Source organism: Dermacentor albipictus, chromosome 10, assembly GCF_038994185.2.
Source record: "Dermacentor albipictus isolate Rhodes 1998 colony chromosome 10, USDA_Dalb.pri_finalv2, whole genome shotgun sequence".
Taxonomy (NCBI): domain Eukaryota; kingdom Metazoa; phylum Arthropoda; class Arachnida; order Ixodida; family Ixodidae; genus Dermacentor; species Dermacentor albipictus.
This window is the reverse complement of record NC_091830.1, coordinates 24005495-24024780: the sequence shown is the minus strand read 5'-3', so window position 1 is coordinate 24024780 and position 19286 is coordinate 24005495. Positions and strand designations below refer to the sequence as shown.

Genomic DNA, 19286 nt, shown 5'->3' with positions numbered 1-19286 from the left:
GGTTAAGAGAGTCGACGGGTCTCCGGAGTCCAAGCGTCTTTTTTTTTCATATCTTTCTTTTCGAATTATTGTGAAGTCAGTAGCACACAAACACGCCACATGACGCTCGTTCAGCGCGTGAGCACGACTAATAATGGAGAGATGACGCTGCGGCGCGCGCACTCGTTGAAGCGGAAATGGCGACAAGCGACCGACGCGGCAGCAGCCTCGAATTCCCGCCCTCCGCTCTCCCCACCACCCTCTCCGTCGCTGGGCGTAATGCGACATACGCGCTGCGCGGACCCTCTTCAAACTTCACGGGCTTCTTCCAAGGCGACCGCGATAATGGACGAAACCAGTGGGCGAGCACGAGGTAGAGAGAGAGGGGGGGGGGGTGGCAGGAGGAGGGAGAGACACCGCCTGGACGCACATTACTGAATCGGGCAACGGAGAGGGCGCGCATACCACCATACACACACGCACCACCATAACCCCAACAGGTAGGTATGCATGAGACAAAAAACAAAGGCTTAGGCACACGTATGTACAAACAAAACAGATTTATATACACAAGCAGTGATACAAAGCGGACGAAGGAAAGGGGGAAGCGAGTTGAGGGAGAGAAGTCATTCATCGAGAACTTTTACGGGTGGTAGACAAAGGCGTACGACGCCGCACACACAAACACGCACGGCAGCTCACGTCGCTCTGGCGCGCGCGGTTCCTATACGCCGGCGCGAAGAACCGCAAGTTGGAGATCATGCAGGGCTAAGCCGGCAGGAAGGCCAGCCGGAAATAAACAAGAAGAAAAAAAAACAAAAGAGCGATAAATAGAGAGAGAGAGAGAAGGAAAATAACGTTTCTTTCGAGCGACGACCGACTGCGAGTACGCGCACCGACGGAACCGAGGCGGCGGTGACCGGGAATGTCGAGGTCGCGGACTGCGGGCGCCGGCGGCCATTCGCGTGCCGAAGCTGCGGCGCCACGTGGTTAGGCTTAGCGAAGAGCTCGCGCTTCGGCAGCGCCACTGGGCGGCAACTGTCTGTTTAGAAGGAAGCTTAACAACGCATCCCAACTCTCGCTTTCATATATTCCACACGCCCGTGAAACGCAGATGTGACCTCGGTAGAACACCACCACTGAATCAACGTCAACAAAATACATTGATTTTAATATTGTTGCGCTTCATTTTCACGTTGCACCCTACTCAGTGCACACCGCACCATTGCTTGTATTGCGAGGTCAGTGGCCATGACACTGCTATCGCCAACCTCTTCAGACATACCTGCTCATTATAAAGCGTTGTCATCTCTGCTTGGTTGCTTATCGTGTTCGTTTCTAACTTTGGATACGGCTAGGTACCCTCAGATTTGTCCGTACGGACTGAACTATTGCTGGCTATCACGTGACCACCAGCCGAGAGACACAGCCACTCCTTCCTGAAGTGTTCTTCAGCCAACCCGTGTTCTTTCAGCCAACTCTGCTATATCGATCGTAGTTGCGAAAGCTTGGGTTCTCCGAAATCGCGTTTAAAGAAAGCGAAACTTCGCACGAGCTCAACACCAAGTGACCTGCTTCGTAAGATCAAACTTGCCGAAGGGCCCGGCAATCTATAGTGTTCGTTTCTAGCTTTCTTTTTCTTTCTTCCATTTTTGATGGAGAGGGATTCGACATTCGCAAACTCTGCTTCCGCACCTAAGACACTTGGCGTCGATACCATTTCCTTGTCCGACACGCCGGACAATACGTCTTCTAGCTTAACGACGACCTAATCGCTCGTAATTTCCTACAATATATATAGAGATATATATATCCGGTCTGTCACCTTTGACCACTCGTGTGAGTGCCTGCCGGACGGCCTGGACGCAGAACTTGCGTGCAGCAAAGCCTGCCGGCGCAAGCTAGACCTCGAGCGGCGGCCTGGGCGATGTGTGACCCTCCAGCGGGGGCAGCTCGCATAAAAGCGCGACGGCGGCGTTCTCCTTCCGTCCCAGACCCTTCTTTCCACGCCAAGCGAATTGATCAACGAACTTGCTTCGGCGATCGATCAGCAATCGTTAGTGCGCGCGACCCTCGCAGCTTTCCAGGTACCCCCCCCCCCCCCCCCCCCAACCTTTGTGCGTCACAAAAGGTTGCACCGCGAGTGCCGCGAAAGAACGTGCGAGCAAGCAAGCGTCGCGCCGAACAGGAATCGCACCGAGACGGAAACGCGAACGCCGAGAAGTTGCGTGCAGCGCGTGAGAAGGCGCGCGCGGAGCTCCAGCAAGAGCCGTGAGAAAGGCGTTCGACCGGATCGGTGGAGCGCGACTTTGCCACCGTCCGAATTGGGGGAAGTGGCGCAAACGCCACGTATAGCACGAGAAAAAAGCACAAATAGATTTCATTTGATTATACTAAAAAGGTTCGCAAATTTTCGTCGCCGGCTTAATTTTATAGATCATTTGACTGCCACAGCTGTCGCTGCTATCACCTGCCCACCAAGGTTCTCGCAAAGCGTAACGAGTAATATTTCGCACTGAATAATTGCGAAAAATACACCTTTTCAACTCCCCTCCTTATGTATTACCCTTCGGGAGTGTTTAAGGAAATCAAGATGAATAAATGAATGAATTAGGGACTCAATCAACCATAATCTAATGAACATACGAAAATGACATCGAAATCAGTAAATAAGTGAGACTGTGCTCGCATGCGTACGCACATTGGCGAACACTTCAGCGCGTTTAAATGGGGAAAGCAACGTAGTAGGTACGTGAGTCTGTTCCTCAATGTGTGCCACAAATAGAAACTGAGTTACAGATAAAAAAATAAAGCAGGAAACAAATTATAGCTGAACAAGATCCTCTCAGGTTGCTAGAGGCTTAGCGATATCTTTGAAAAACGATGCTCAACAGAGCGGCGACCCACGCAATGACGGTGTCTCTTCAAAGAAAAAAAAAAAGAAAGAGAGCGAGAGAGATAAATCCATACTTCAGGAAGCTCGAATGCATGTGGCATTTGACAGTTCACAGGCATCTCATATAGGGCTTAGAAAATTATTTTGTCGGTTGGCTATTGGGCAGTTTTACGGGTTAAAAGCAACTTAAAAGCAAATACGGCCTAAAGAAGTTGTGGGACGATATTCTACGAACCCTTCCCGAAATGTGTTCATATTATTTCGGTAGAATGATCGAACAGACATTGTTTCCTTTGACCGAATAATAGAATGGGCCTAAATAGAAAAATAAACCTTCAATAGGTTTTCATTGGCCCACTAACCATGGTTTAGCTGAACCTTACCATCTACAGTACCCCCACTCCGCTACCGGCAAAAGCTAACCTAACACATAGATGCAGTTAACGTGGTTAATAAAATAATCTGGATTACGTCTTCTGGGCAACACCGTAGTTACGCGCCAACTGAAGCATAGCATAACAATGGCTAACATGCCAGTACAACTGAGGTGTTCGTTTCGTAATGCGCCGAGTACATGCTTGTATAGCTGATAACCACGATAGGGGACGTCAGTTGTATTCAGCGCATTATAAGAGGAACGAACGCTAGCTTAGCCCGATCTTGGCTGTACGTAACTAGTCCAACCGTCGCGGCCGGGCGAACGCTGCACGCAGCTAGCAGTCGCCGGACGACGACGGCTACGGAACGCGAGACCGTCTCCGGCCACCGCTGCCACGGCCGTAGTACGGGAACTACGTCGTCGAAAAGGAGTTCGCGCGCGGCGCGTTCATACGGAGAGGAGGAAGGAACGCGAGGATGGGGGGGAGGAGGAGGGGAAGGTGAAGTCGAAACGCAATCTTTCTCCCTTTCTCTCCGTCTCCACTCTCTCCCCTTCCCCAGTCGCCGTCGGCGGCGGGCGCGGACGGAGAGGTCAACGCAAAAGGCCAAACCGTCGGAGAAGCCGGCAACCTTGATTCGCGATAAGGTCTGCGAGGCGGCCAGCGTCGGCGGTCGTGCGCGCGGCTTGTGCGCCCGTCTCCCCCATCCTCCTCCTCCCTCGACTGCGCGTCCTTTCGTATTCACAAACACCCAACCAGCCCTCCTTGAGCCGGGTCACGTGACGAGAGCAGCCCCTGCGACGCGCGTACTACGGCCTATCGCACCGAACGAAGGCGATCGCCACTTGGCGCGAACCGGAACGCGCGGTCTGTTTTCGAGTTCCAACGTTCCCTGGTGTGAGGAGCGCGAGTGAACGTTTCAGGCCCTGCGGTTGCGTTGCGGAACGTTTCAGGCCTGCGCTGGAGGCACGTGTATTCGCTCCAAGGAACAAGCTGTAGTAAAAACTTGTGGGGTTCCTGTCCTTGTACTTGGCTCATTGAGCGTTCACTTTGGGTCTTCCAAGTGCCGAATTCGCAAAGCTTTTTTTCTCTCTCAAGTGCTCTTTTCTACTGACCAACCGCTTTCGCCAATAACACCTCTAACATCAGGATTGCCCGGTAAATTGGGACTGGGAAGTGGACTGTGGGACTGCCTTTACAAGCAGTCCCACAGTAACAGCTTTTCCGTGAATACGAGAGCACCTTTCTTGACATACTAAGCGAGATACTTATTTATTTATCTATTCATTTATTTATTGTATTCTTTCTTTCGCGCCGCCTGATTCTCGCAGAACTGGGATCCTTCAGTTGTAAATGCCTGCCTGAACCTTCCTGTTTTCTATGGCCTGCATTCTTTTTTTTTTACTGCGCAGCGATCTCAATCAACTTGCGTACGATCGAGGACGAGTCAAGAGAGAACGAAAATTGTCCGAACAATGACACACACACACACAAATGCAAGGTTTTAGTTTAAAAAGCCCCATGAACTTGCGCTTAGCGATGACATCGCAAAAATCATTCCGTTGCACGAAAAAGGAAACAAAAGGAGATCGTTAGAACACGCGAGTGCCGACACAACCGGTACAAACATCCGGCAATAATTTCGCCAATACGGCAATAGTTCGCCTTCACGTCGTCGTCGAACCACATGCGGTTTCATTTAATGCAATCGTTTGTGTGCGCCTCGGTTCGGATGAAAGACGCTCGTACGTCGGTAGTTCCTCGCGTACAACGTATATAGCGTCGCGCGCGACGAACGCTCCGGGGAAACACGCATAAATAATAAGAGAGAAAACCCTTTCGCGACCGGTCGTGTCCACTCCGACGAGCAACGAGTTTATACCGAAACGAATCAGTCGCTGCCGCGAAGCGCTGGCCGAAGCCAAGCTATGACGGCGCGACAACGCCGGAGCTAGTTGCTTTCTGGCTACGCTATTCCGCAACTCATTTAGGGACTGCTTTTTTTTTTAAAGCGAAGCTGTCCTTGCGAATGTTCCTGGAATTTCCTGACCTTGACTGCTGGGTGACTGCGGCTGTCTTACCAAATAGTTTACACCTAACCAAAGAGAAAAAAAAAGGAGTCGCAGTTTCGCCTGAAAAGCGAAGCATCGATTCGATAGCCAATTAGTAGACAGCTATACGAAGTAGGGATAGTAGTTTCATGGGCCGTATAAACTTGGAAACATTCGCTTGCTAGCTGAATTAACAAGGACGGTGCCAGCGTGCACAAGCAAACATGAACACATCAAACTCGATGAGCACTGACACTCGCTGTCAAAACGCTGGTGCGAACAAGCGCGGCAGCGACAGCGAGCGAAGTGACAATCGCGTAGTCTATCGCTTCAACGCGAGAGTGGCGAGAACACCGTGTGCTCAAAGGTATGAGCCGCCTGCAGACCCCTTTCAAGATACGGGAGCGTGCGACCGCGCGCGGCCTTGCAAAGCACGCACTTGTCGGCGGAGCCAAAGCCGTGCCCCCCGTTTCCCCTCCTTCCCGTGCTACCTCCCCGCTTTCTCTCCCCCTACTTTCATTCCCTAACCCCTGTGCAACGCGGTTGAGGTGTCCTCTGCTGAGAGACAGTTACTGCGCTGCACTTTTACCCCAACCTTTCCTCCCCATCATCAAGAATCTCCTTCTCTCTTCCATATATGGCGCGAGAGACTGAGGCGCGGTCGTCACAGTTCCCCACGCGCCCGGTCGCGAAATGGGCAGTTGCTGCCGGAGCACAACGCCGCCGCCCTCCTTGCCTCCCTCCTTATTATCCCCTCCCCACTACGGCCTCTCGCGCGACGGGAGACGGCGCGCTTGCTCTCCGCTTTCTTGCTTCGCGTGCGCCTAATTGAGCCTCGGTCGCCGGCTCTCCCTAGCACGCTTTCACTCGCACATACAAAATAAGGCGTGCGGCGACGCTTTTACCGGCCTTGGACTTTATAGGGAACCTCACGCCGACGGCAGAAATGCGCCTGGAGTGGCCATACAATTGCAATCACAACAGTATGTTATTTGTTTGATTCAACGATGTTTTCTTGTATCTCTTACCACATTTCTTTTGCGATGCTTTTGGGCTTCAACCCAGAAGCAGGCTTCTGCGCTTGAAAGATTACAATGCGCAACAGTGGCGCGCAGAAATGCGAACAATAGAAGCGAGGTGAAAGCTATGTACATGATATGAAATAGGCAACAGTCATCCGCGGCACTGTAGGCCCATAAAGCTTCGTGTGAGCACGCCTGTTATCGCCGTCGCAAACGTATGTACGCACAATCGACCTGTTGTTCCGCTGGGGTTATCTCCTGGACAAATGAATCAGCCACGCCCTCAAGCGATACCATGAAGATTTATGGCGTATGTAGCTGCACATGAATGCTATAACATCAACAAGAAATGCGCGCGTGAAGCCAGCTTGCACATCAGAAAGAACGCATACTACTAATGTCGAGCAATCGATACGGACTCTATGTAAACGAGCTGGGCCGAGCTAGGGAATTGGGTCGCGCTGTCTTCGGAACACCTGACGCTTACCTAAAGAATAAAAGCTGATAGCATCAGTCTGCACGTGCCATCTACATATCTATTGATTCCGTCGCTTCTCTATATAGTGGACATCTTTTACCGTGCTTCTCTCCGTGCGCTCCTTTTTTTCTCGCTTTTGTACGAAGCCCACGAGAACCCCCAGAAAATAGCTTAAGGGTTTAAACGTGAGGGAATGAGTCGATACCTCTGCCAATACAGAAACAGCTTATAAACTACAAGGAGTGCACACGATTCTGGACGATTTCCACAGACGTTGTACACAAATCTGACTATGGAGTCTACACGAGATTTCCCACTACATGCAGTCTTAATAAAGTGTATATATACGTATTCTTACGCAGACTTCCACTTTACAGTGTACGTTATGTTTATATAGAAAACAATTAGCTCGTAACAGGCTGCCTTCAGAATCCACATGTAAACGTACACAGCATTTCTGTACACCAGGAAACGACTTATTTCTGACAATGTTACGCTACAGGAGAGAAACAAAAGCGTCTGCACAAATGCAGCCTATAGAAGAGTATTTACTCCTAGGTTAGTTGGTGTGCTACGTTGAAGTTCCGGTATTTTTACGCCGCAGAACATGTCAGTTCACACATAATAGGACAAACAGGACAAGCGCTTCCTGTCTCTTCTCTTCAATGTCGGCTGCGTCGTGTGGCGAAAAACAAACAAAAAGCAACAGCGGAGAAAAAACGAGCGCTTGAAGAGCGCTCGTGTTCAGCACGCACGGAAGCTTGCACGCGGAGACGCGCCAAAAAAAAAAAAACGCGTGCTTGTGCACGTGCCCGGGAGGTACTACATAAACGGCGAGAGCATGCAAAGCGGCCGGGGTTTTCCCGGGCACGCCCCCCTGCAACCACTCCCTCTTCCACCTCGTCTTCCATTTCTCCTACCGTACGCACCTTGACGTCCCAAGGTTGGCAGCACGGCTCTACAGGCGACGCCGTTCGTTTCGAGCGAACGGTCAAAGCAGCGAGGAACGTGCATGGTAGAGAGAGAGAGAGAGAAGGAGATTCTTGATGATGGGAAGGAAAGGTTGGGGTAAAGTGCAGCGCAGTAACTGTCTCTCAGCAGAGGACACCTCAACCGCGCTGCACAGGGGTTAGGGAATGAAAGTAGGGGGAGAGAAAGTGCACCAGAATGCATGGTAGACGTACAACGCCGGTCGTTATACGCGATTGGGAGAGTGAAGGGGGTTGGTGGGAGGGAGAGAGAGGGGGGGGGGGTGAGTTGGCGTCCGCGAGACGACGCCGTTGCGGCGCAGTTTGATTCCGCGTGGCCACGGTCGGTGTTCGCTCGCTCCGTATGTGTGTGCGTGTGTGTGTCACTGACAGCGGGCTTGCTCGGCGCGGCTAGCCTTGAAAGGGGACGCGAGCTGTTTGGACGGCGGCGGAGCCTTGGGCCGCAGACGTCGTCGTAGTCGTCGTCTCGGTCTTCCAGTGCGAGTGCGTTTGCCGGACGTCGCACGCCCTGCAGAGGCCGCCGTCGCCAACGGGCGACGCAATAAGCGCTCCCGTCTGTGGGTCTCGGGAGAGGCAACGATTCTTGACAGCCACGGAGAAAAAAAAAAGAAACAGAAAAAGAACAGGAAGAGCAAGCGAGCGGCAACGACTTGTTGGACGTCCACGTGACGTCCGCGTGGTTACGGTGCCGTCCAGGCGTCGCCTATAGTCGCCGTACTGGAAGACCCAGAGGATTCGACGAAAAGCGCGCTGCCGCTGTGTAGCAGGAAACGAGGGCCATTCGACGGGTGTTAATCCATACAGGATGCGCATAGAAAGAAAAAAAAAACGGATGACAGCTCAAATAAGGGGACGTACAGTCGATCAAAAAGGTGTACGGACCACGGCATTTCAGTAAATTCAATACATACGAGCAGCCTCTAAAAGCAGCCAGTAAAATTGTGCATCACAATGTTGTTTGCATATGCCACAAAAGGCTAAAAATGGGAATACCAGGCTGTGTTTTGAGACTGAGGAGATATTCGCCTTTGTGTCAGATCTCTTGGTCCGTAAACTTTTTTGGTCGACTGCACATAGAGACATGTAGACGGGTACACATAGCGTGGAATTTTTCTTTTCCCGATTCAGTCGGTGCTGTATTGGGGCACAGATTTATGCGTATATAGTAGCGTACAGCGGGCTCTCGACGCGCGTAATACAGACGCGCCTGCGCCGGACGACGCCTGAAATGCGTAGGAAATACGTTCTATGTAGTTGCCGGGATTAACGTGCACAATTGTCAACGAGGGAATACGACTATAGCCGCAGCGGGTTAATGTAATCGACCATGTACGGAGTACGCCTCGCTGCAGAGCGGCAGGCTCCATGAATTTCTCTCTCTCTTTCCCGTCAAAGTATTCTTAAGCATACTAAACAAAAGCCGTAGATAGGTTGAGACATAAAGTATTATTTCAGCGCTCTATCCTGTTAACTTTGTGGTAATAGGTTGGGTATTAGAGGATAAAATGAAAGTTGAAGCTCAGTCTTTATAGTGTAACGTCAGTGATGTCAACGTATATAGACGTATTTGGGATTCAGTGGCCCTGTAAAAAATCTTGAAACTGGCTAAGTTCAGTCCTTGGCTTCTTTAGAATCATCATCATAATAATCATCATCAGCCTGTTTTATGTCCACTGCAGGACGAAGGCCTCTCCCTGCGATCTTCAATTAGCCCTGTCTCGTGACAACCGATTCCAAAAAGCGCCTGCGAATTTCCTAATTTCATCGCTCCACCTAGTCTTCTGCCGTCCTCGACTGCGTTTCCTTTCTCTTGGTATCCATATTGTAACCATAATGGTCCAACGGTTGTCTAACCTGCGCATTACATGACCTGCCCAGCTTCATTTTTTTTTCTCTTAATGTAAATTAGAATATCGGCTATACCCGTTTGCTCCCTGATCCAAACCACTCTCTGTCTTTTAACGCTATGCCCAGCATTCTTCGTTCCATCGGTCTTTGCGCGGTCCTTAACCTCTTCTTAAGCTTCTTCGTCAGTCTCCAAGTCTCTGCCCCATACGTGCGCACCGGTAAAATGCACTGATTGTACACTTTCCTTTTCAATGATAATGACAAGCTTCCAGTCAGGAGCTGACAATGTTTGCCTTATGTCGATTCAACCCATTTTTATTCTTCTATGAATGTCCTTCTCGTGATCACGCTGTCCTGTGATTAGTTGACCTACGTAAACGTATTCCTTCACAGACTCTAGAGGCTGACTGGCGATCCTGAAATGTTGTTCCCTTGCCAGACTATTCATCCTTATCTTTGTCTTTTGCATAATAATCTTCAGCCCCACTCTTACACTCTCTCTATTAAGGTCCTCCATCATTTGTTGCAACTCGTCCGCAGTGTTGCTGAATAGAACAATGTCATCGGCAAATCGGTTTCTGATATATTCGCCGTCGATCCTCACTCCTAAGCCTTCCCAGTTGAATATCTTGAATGTTTCTTCCAAGCACGCAGTGAATAGCATTGGAGAGATTGTGCCTCCTTGTCTGACCCCTTTCTTTCTAGGTATTTTCCTACTTTTGTTGTGTAGAATTAAGGTGGCTGTGGAATCTCTGTAGATACTTTCCAAGGTATTTATGTAGGCGGTCTGTACTCCTTGATTGCGTAAAGCCTCTATGACTGCTAGTATCTCTACTGAATCAAATGCCTTCTTGTAATCTATGAAAGCCATGTAGAGAGGTTTATTCTAATCTGCGGATTTCTCGATTACCTGATTAATGACATGGATGTGATTCATTGTAGAGTATCCCTTCCTGAAGCCAGCCTGTTTCGTTGCTTGGAGCCTTGGAAGCCAGCGTGTTCCCTTGGAGATTATTTTGGTTAATATTTTATATAATACTGGGAGTAAGCTAATGGGCCTATAGTTTTTCAATTCTTTAACGTCTACCTTTTTGTGGATTAGTATGATGTTTGCATTCTTCAAGTTTTCTGGGACCCTTGCAGTCGATAGACACTTCGTATAGAGAGCTGTCAGTTTTCCAAGCATTATGTCTCCTCCATCTTTGATTAAATCTACTGTTATTCCATCTTCCCCTGCCGATTTTCCCCGTTTGATGTCTTGCGAGGCCCTTCTGACCTCATCGCTAGTCAGAGGAGGAATACCACGCAATGTATTTTTACTGATAAAGGAAATTAAATATGCAAGAACAGACAGTGTCAATAGGCACAACGTCACGTCAAGTTGGCGCGGAAACTTTAGGACGCTTTCGCCACCAGGCTGCCGTCTTTCTTTTTTTTTTTATTTTCTCGCTTGGCAAGCTTATTATCACGCTAAGAGTGACCTTTATCGCGGAGCTTGTAGCGCGTAAATTTTAAAGGATAAATACAGCTCAAATACTGTTTCTCTTAAAGGGACACTAAAGGGAAAAATGGTTTCTTCTGCATAAGTAAATTACCGTTCTACAACACCAAAAACACCATTCTTACAACGATAAGACGTTTGGTGAGCCAGAAAAAGTGCAAGAACGAAATACGGGTGGCGACGCCTACTTAAGTTCCCGCACCTGGGGGCTGCGACGTCTTGGACTTTGATGGCATCTTCTAGGGCCTGCTAATTACATACAGCGGTACAGATTGACTACATTGTGTTCTAAATGAACCATATATTAAACACGGCAAGTTTCGGGAACCTTCATTCAGCCAACGCGGCCCAAATGCGAAAACATACTTTGGAATCCCTGACGTCACGCTGACGTACCGGCGCTTGGATTTCGGCGCGAAATTCAAATACTGATACTTGGACCTTCATTTTCTCATCTAATAATCAAAGTATTCTCTTGAATGAGTGCCTGCAGGGTTCTCAAACGATGCTTCATTAGTCTAAACTGATTTATTGTTTCGCTTTAGTGTCCCTTTAAGTAGCACTTCAAACTGTCGCACGGTGGCAGGGCAGCAGTTCGTGCTCGCAGGGGTTCAGGAGTGAACGAAGCGTGTAAAACTCACTTGCGCATCGCCTGCGAAAACAGGACCAGCCACACGAGGTATCCCGGATGAGCGCGCAACCAGTCGTTCGCTTAAAGGCGAAACAATGGAGTGTGGACTCACCTGCAAGAAAGAAAAAGAAAAAAAGGAAATGAAGAAAAGACAACAATATTAGAAGCGGTGTCAGTACAAAAAGGGCTCTCGTAACATGAAAGGCAACGAAACACAATCGACCCCCCCCCCCCCCCCCTGGCAAGTTGCCCAACACCGAGTAGATCGTGGATGGTCCCTATACTGGGCTTTGTTCTTTGCAGATGCTTCCAAGAAGGCCTGGCTCTTTCCCCGTGTTCGTGTAATGCGAGCCGACAATGTAAGGAGCGCGCGTTCTCAATCCAAATCTCTATAAAGACGGCAGCGAGAGATTGTAATGCAGTCGCCCTGATTACATGCGTTTTCTGATTACTGTACAACGGAGGCCGCGCTGTTAGCGCTTATCACGAGCTAGACACCTGTGTTCCGGGAAACACTTTCGCAGTGCGTGAAACCGGTAAAAAGAAAGAGAAAACAACTCGGACACTCGGCGGTCCAAACAGGTATTATAGAGTCAACAGATGCGCATTCCCTCACATTTCATTTAGATCTACTGCTATCGCAATTCTTGTGAAGAAACTGCACAACAAAATTTGGCACTACGATTTTCTAAACGGGCCACAATATAGGTAGCCCCGACACACTGTTTGACCGTCGCCCATATTATTTTCATTTGCGTCCTCTCCCTCTCTTGTGGGCTTAATGTATCACTTAGTTACGCGTGCATTTCCAAACCGTATTACACTCAACGAGCGTACTCTCCTTTGTCAATGCTGCAACTTTATTGTCACAGTTTCTAGTGCTGTAATTTTTGATGCTGTCATGCTAAAGAAACAGAACGTCATGATTTTAATTTTTTTCTCTTCTGCTTTTTAAAAAGTCTTTTAAAAAGTCTTTAAAAAGTCCTTAAAAAGCCTGACGGTGCGCGCAAGCAACCCGCGTGCTTAAGTGATCGTCTGTTTGTACATTAACAGGAGCTGTACTGTTTTTCTTAGTATCATTTGTAAGCCTATTTTGCAGTCGTCTTTACTATACTTTTTATGGTTTATTTTTGTTCTAGAGGGGGGGGGGGGGGCGGTGAGTCTCATGTCTCCACGTACTCCTGTACTTGGTTATAGTTTATCGTTTTTATATTCCATTTGTGTGTAGAATCTTTTAAATTTTTCATTCATGCCTGCCTCACTCGATGGTCCGCATGGAGACGTAGTATTCTGAAATAAACAAATAAACAAATAAATAAATAAGTAAATAAATAATAAAATCTCGTATGTCACCCGCCTATCTGTACTTTCCACATCTCCCTTAGTACGTGTTTTTATTTATTTATTTGTTTAACAATGCTGTAATCCTCGACAGGGTAATAATAGCTTCAATAAAACAACAAAATACACCAAACCGCACACACACACATAAAAAAAGAACGGCAGATCAGCAAGACGTAGAACATTCAAGTCCACAACATTCGCAAATTCAGCGATGTCATTAAATTGAATTTAACTTTGATCCGTCCAGAGCTGCGATTTCTTATACCTACACAGTGTCATGTCTTGAACACTCGCATGTACCACCGCGTGCCTTTCCCCTCCCCTCCACTCGCCCCACCCAACCCTTACCTAATAGCTACGGCCGTTTAGGGTAGAATAAACGAAATGTAAAAAAAAAGCCCCGTGTAATTCATTTTGGTGAGTACAGTGCGAGAATGCCTTTTTTTTGCCGGCACCTAAAAGACTCCCTAAAGGGAGTCAAACTGGAGCCTGAACACTTAAAACTGTTGCAATCTTTGGGGTGTACATTCGCTTCAAAGCAATAATCCTCATCTGTCTTGTCCACCCTTCCGACTCTCTCCCCCCCTCCCCCCCAAAGGGAGTCAAACTGCAGCCTATTGTAGGGGTAGGAGGACGGACTCCGCGGATGAAAACCCCACAAACTTGGGAGGGATTTATCCTACATTATTTACAAGGAGAGGTGAGCGACAAGTAGCCGTCGTGCAGACATTACGGGCCGGCAGCAACTCGGACGCTGCGGCCCGCGGCAAGAAGTTCGAGAGAGGTGAATCAGGGAATCAGGGCATGTCCCAGCATGCTCAGGTCTCTCTGGAAGGCTTCTTATAAACCCTTCGAGCACTGCAAGTCACGTCATGTTTGACCAATGGGAGAGTCCACTCCGATGACGCCACTTTCAGCCAATGGTAGGCGCCCGTGTCGTGGTGTCACACCTGGCGGCTTGCTGCGGTCTTGCATCGCAGACTGGCAATGCACTTCGAACAAAGAGAAGGGGAGGGCTGCACCTGCTTCATTGTCGGATGCCCACCTGCTAATCCCGGCGGCGCACGAACTTGTTGGCATGTAAACTCGTTGCCTTAAACTTGTCTGCTCGGCCGCTTCTCTGGAATGCGCTTTCCTGCTTCTGCATTCCTCAATTAGCTGTGCTGCAATCCGATGTGGTCTGGGGAACTCGAAGTAATCGCAGGAACCAGCTCCATATCTAACACTATACACTCTTAAAACGGTTGCACCCTTTGGGATGTAAATTTGTCCCACAACGATAATCGTCATCTGCCTTTCTTGCGTTTCCTTTCCTGAAAACTCGGCGCTCGCTACTTTCCTGTCGGGAATGCTACGTCACACTAATAACGCGCATGCCGTTAGTCACTGGGAAGTACCGAGCTCGCAGCGTTAAAGAAAGAAAACGCGGGCTAGACAGATGGCGATTATTGTTTTGGGACAAGATAAGCCCCAAAGGGTGTAAATTTTTCTAAGAGTGTATACATACTTAGAGCAGTTGCAGGTGTATATTTGCCTCAAAACAATAATCCTCATCCTGCACGCACTTCCTTCCTATAACGCTGCGAGCCCGTTCCTTACAGGTCACAAACCGCACGAGCGTTACTAGCATGACAGATCATTCTCGACAGAAAAGTAGCGAGCGCAGCAGCGTTTCCAAGAAACAAAACGCAGGCCATGACAGACGACGATCATTGTTGCGAGTCGAATGCGCACCCCAAAGGGTGCAAACGTTTTACGACCGTACGGAAGGTGCATTGTGTGTCAACAGCGATCGTTTTTGTATACGGAAGACAGGCGCACAGCGTTGAGTGAGAGAGAGAGAGAGAGAGAGAGAGAGAGGGGGGAGTGTGTAGCGAGCCGGAAAATTGCGAAAGTGTGATGATGACGGATGATTCTTTCGGCGGGCGGCAGCTGGAGCTTCGGTTTCTAGCATTTGGCATTAAGCGTCGGCGGACAAGCACATGCGTCGATTCTCGCACTTGCTGCGAGAACGTGGCTGCACGTGCACCGATTTTCGCGCCCGAGCGCCCGCCTCGTGGAGAGCGAAAGAAATAAAAAAAAAAAGAAACAAAGAAAGCTAGGGTGCGATCTTGTAAAATAGAACGGAGGCGGTCCGTTCTTTACGTCACGAAATAGGTGGTCCGTTCCGTTGCGTTCGTCCGGTAGCAGACGACACGGAATGATTGACAGCAGATATCACGTCGCAGTTGGCGTCATGATGTTCGTCACGGTTCAAATTGATCAATCGTGTGCGGCTCGGTGGAACGGACCGCCTACGTTCTACCTTGGAACGCGTACAAGATCGCACCCCTAATGTCAGACAGTGTCGTTCGCTTTCGGTCACTTTTCCTCGCGCGTTCCCGCACGTCACACTCAGCTTGCGACCTTTTCTTTCCCTTCAAAATTTTTTTTGTCCAGGCTGCGCACCCTTTCTTTTTTTTTTCGTCCCAAGGTCAACCCGCGCGATGCGAGCGATCTACGTTGTCAACGACAGGAACGACGACTGCGACGAGGCGACAAGATGATAATGATGACCGCAGCGAGTTGCCGTTATACCGCCTGCAATAGCGATTCAATAACGAGAAAGTTCCAACTCCGGTATTCTTCTGCAGTTAGGGTGCATTTACATCGACTTCGAAAGATCGTCGATAAACAGAGCACATATTCTTCCTTGGCGCCCTGTGTGTGCGTTTCTTCTTTGTCCGCCGTCATTTTAGCGCCTTCACTTCAGATCATGCTTAACCAACACGCACAAATATCTATCCTAACGACATATTCTTCCTTACGGCGGCAAATATTTCCTGTTTTGTTAATAAGTGTTATTATGGATAGATGTACGCGGAAGGCTTGAGGAGCACATGGCTTCTTGCAAAGTGAAATGCCTTACATCGTCATTATCATAATAATCTCGTCATCAATTTGTCGGTGTCCACTGCAGGGCGTAGGCCTCTCGGAGCGACATCCAACTAACCTCGATTTGTGCTAGATGACACTATATTATGCCGGCAAATGTCCTAATTTCTTCACACCACCTACTTCTCCGGCGTCCTCGGCCGCTGTTCCCTTCTTTTGGTGCCCATTCTAAGCTGTATAATACGAATGCCGGTTACTCTACCCTACGCGAATGTGTCGCCTGCCCAGCTCTATTTATTCCTCTTAATGTCAACTACAATATCGGCTACCCCCGTTTGCTCTCAAATTCACATCGCTGTCTTCTGGTCTCTTAACACTAGACATAACATCTTTCGCTCTATCGCTCGTTGCGTGATCCTTTACTGCCTCCCCCTCAAGCTTCTTTGTTTAACCTTCAAGTTTCTGCTCCATATGTTAGCACCACTAGAATTCAAGGATTGTACACTTTTCTGTTCAGGGATAGCGATAAGCTGCCGGTCATGAGTGGGCAATGTCTGCCGTATGCGTTCCGATAAATTTTTATTAGTCCGTAAAGTTCCTCCTCATGAGCAGGGTTTCCTGTGGGTAATTGACTTAGAGATACGTACTCCTGCACCGTTTCCAGACAATGAATGGCGATCATTAGTTCTCGTTCCCTTGCCAGGCTATTGAAAATCACCTGTTTCCCGCATACCAATCTTCAGGAATGCTCGTAGAACTTGTCGGCTAATGTTATCAATCAATTGTTGCCCTGGCATGCCGTCATATTTTCACTGTAAGACCAGTTCACTTTAAGACCAGCACGGCCAAGCTCTGCTGAAAACCTTGCGAATTACTGCACGAAAATGATATGCCGATTTGAATTTCTTTCTCTATTTACAAAAAAATATTTGAGACAGCCTGTAGAAAGTGTATCGTCGTTTTGTTTGCAAAGCATACAAGATCCGTGGGCGTCTGGCCTTGGGCAGACCTTCTGCAAAGAGTCCTGCCAGAAGTCTACCGACGAGGGAATTGACATCCTAACGACTTTTGTCTGTAGGCAGAACGTAGGATATTGATAGCAAAAAAATAAGTATGCAGCAATGCAAGACGATCTGTGGAGAGTGTAAAGGTTGGCTGAATTTAATTTCGTTAGGACAGAATCGTTTAATGGCTTTATTGCATCTTACCCTTAAGTAACTTCATCGCAGCGAATAATTAAAAGAAAGCACGCACGTGCTTCAAAGCACCGAGCTGACTCATCTTGGAAAGATAAGAGGAGGCTATAGTGAAGCTATAGGAATGGAACATTTTATCCGTGTCGTTGTTAAAGAAATCATGTGAAATTTAGGGGAAGTCTTGCCAATTGCGTAAGAGTACGGTACGGAAACGACTGGAATCAATCGCTTGCAATCGAAACATTGCGCCAGCGAGGTCAAAACACACTTTCATGATTACGCTTTGCTCATTACAGTAAGCGCATAAAAACACTTATACATCTGCGATGTTTTCAGTAGGACATCGGTGATGCGAGAATCCACCATCGCAGTTACATTTCAACTGGGTATCTTACAACTCTGCCTTAGTACTCCTGCATACACATGACAAAACGACTAATTTCATTAACTGCACCAAGCCTCAGGTATGTAAAGGCAAGAAAGATTTCCGCTGATGTTATTGAACTACAACCAAGACTGCTGTTCGCACTAATGGAAATCCAAGCGATTTCAGTTCCCATATGAACACGCTTGAAGCCTCCTCTTAAGCGTACTTTCAGGTGGAAAATTGAGCGCTGGTGCTCACGGAAACTTTAGTCACGTGACATATACTTTGCTCAATGTAGTATTGTTGCTGTGATAGATACTTCGAAATAACACCCACTAGAAGAATGCGTGCATATGATTTGCATTGATAAACAGGAACCTGCGAATGTCAGGAATGTCATATTTGTCTTATATGTTATTTTTTTAATCATCTGTGAAATTTAAATTCCGAAGACATGTTCGCTGCGCATGTGGGGAAGCTAGTCATACAACCATCGTTCGAAAAAAAATGTGACCCCTGGGAAGCTCAGCCGCGCATTGCACTAGACGCCCACTCCGCTGACCTTTTAGTCTTAGAAAGAGCGGAATGTGTAAGTGAACTTTGAATTACTGGAAGCCTGCGTCATGATATCTTGGAACCGAAGGGGAATGAGTCGGATGACCTTCTGTCTGCTCGACAAGAAAATAAGTGGAATTGCTGAGCGGTCATTCGAAGAACAAGTCACGCGGGATCACGTTAACGATTGCTTTTATCTTCTTGGCACCTTTCTGTATGAACGTAAAACGTCATCAATGCCCGAAACTGGGCTTGGTGAGCTTCCGTGGTCCCAAGAACAAAGTGGTAGAGACACGAACACTAACAAACAAGAAATACAGGAGAAGATAAGCGCAAACTTCTGGAGTTTACTGAAAACGCCAGTTTTCTCTTGGTAATCCATAAAAAGGAAACGAAAAGAAAATACAAGAGTTCCTGTCTCACACATGACGCCTGTGACGTGTTTCCGCCTCGGCAGTCACTTTCCGCGCAATGTAGTCCCCGAAAACATAGCCTCCGAGATCGGTTACCGTTACTAAGAGGCAATCGTTGTTGAGGCTTGGAATTCGACACCACCTATAAACAAGAGTGCTACGCACCTTTCTTTTGGCAGCAGTGACACGTGTAGTGATAGCAGGAATGGAGCGAGTCAGCGTAACATGACGTCATGAGGCATCCTCCTCCAGCGCACCGAAACCGAAACTGGTTCGTAGAAACATGTATCGTAGTGAATTATTTCGGACGCTGTGTCGCTCGCCAGTTCACCTCTAGTGGTCAGACGGCCTGGAGGTTTCATTTAACGCAGAAAAAAAAACGATGAGTCGAAAATGTCACGTGAGAACTACTTTAAGGAGACTTCAAAGCGGACGCGTCAAGAAAGGAGCTTAAGGTGCCGCGAAAGTCTCAGATGCCATTCAGCTGAAATTTCACTACGACGCGCCTCCTATAGCAAAGTTGTTAAGCCTTTTCCAATGAATAAGAGAAGGAGAGAGTGAAACCGCCACCGTTAACACTGTCGGCACACATTCCACGGGAGCGCGCAACGCAGCTCTTCCTTCTGCGTACAATGTAGGCGTGCACGGCAAGCTCATGAATGACGCTCCTCTTGAGATAACGTTTGCGTTATCTCTTCTCAACGAGATGATAGCAGTATAGCTCCGCACTGTACGTGGATAAACGTTCGTGCACAATGTCTAACA

General features: G+C 48.3%; 1 protein-coding gene across 3 annotated transcripts in view; it reads right to left on the bottom strand.

Annotated features, from left to right (window-relative positions):
* LOC135921700 (cyclic AMP response element-binding protein A-like) overlaps positions 1 to 19286 on the bottom strand; it is a 252456-nt gene that overhangs the window by 134754 nt on the left and 98416 nt on the right. For 2 of the 3 annotated variants that reach the window (XM_065456007.1, XM_065456005.2), the window contains exon 2: positions 11783 to 11884. The exons of the other annotated variant lie outside the window; for it this stretch is intronic. In XM_065456007.1, the coding sequence (XP_065312079.1) occupies positions 11783 to 11884 (102 nt within the window). The remainder of the gene's footprint in view (positions 1 to 11782; positions 11885 to 19286) is intronic. 3 annotated transcript variants of the gene reach the window in all.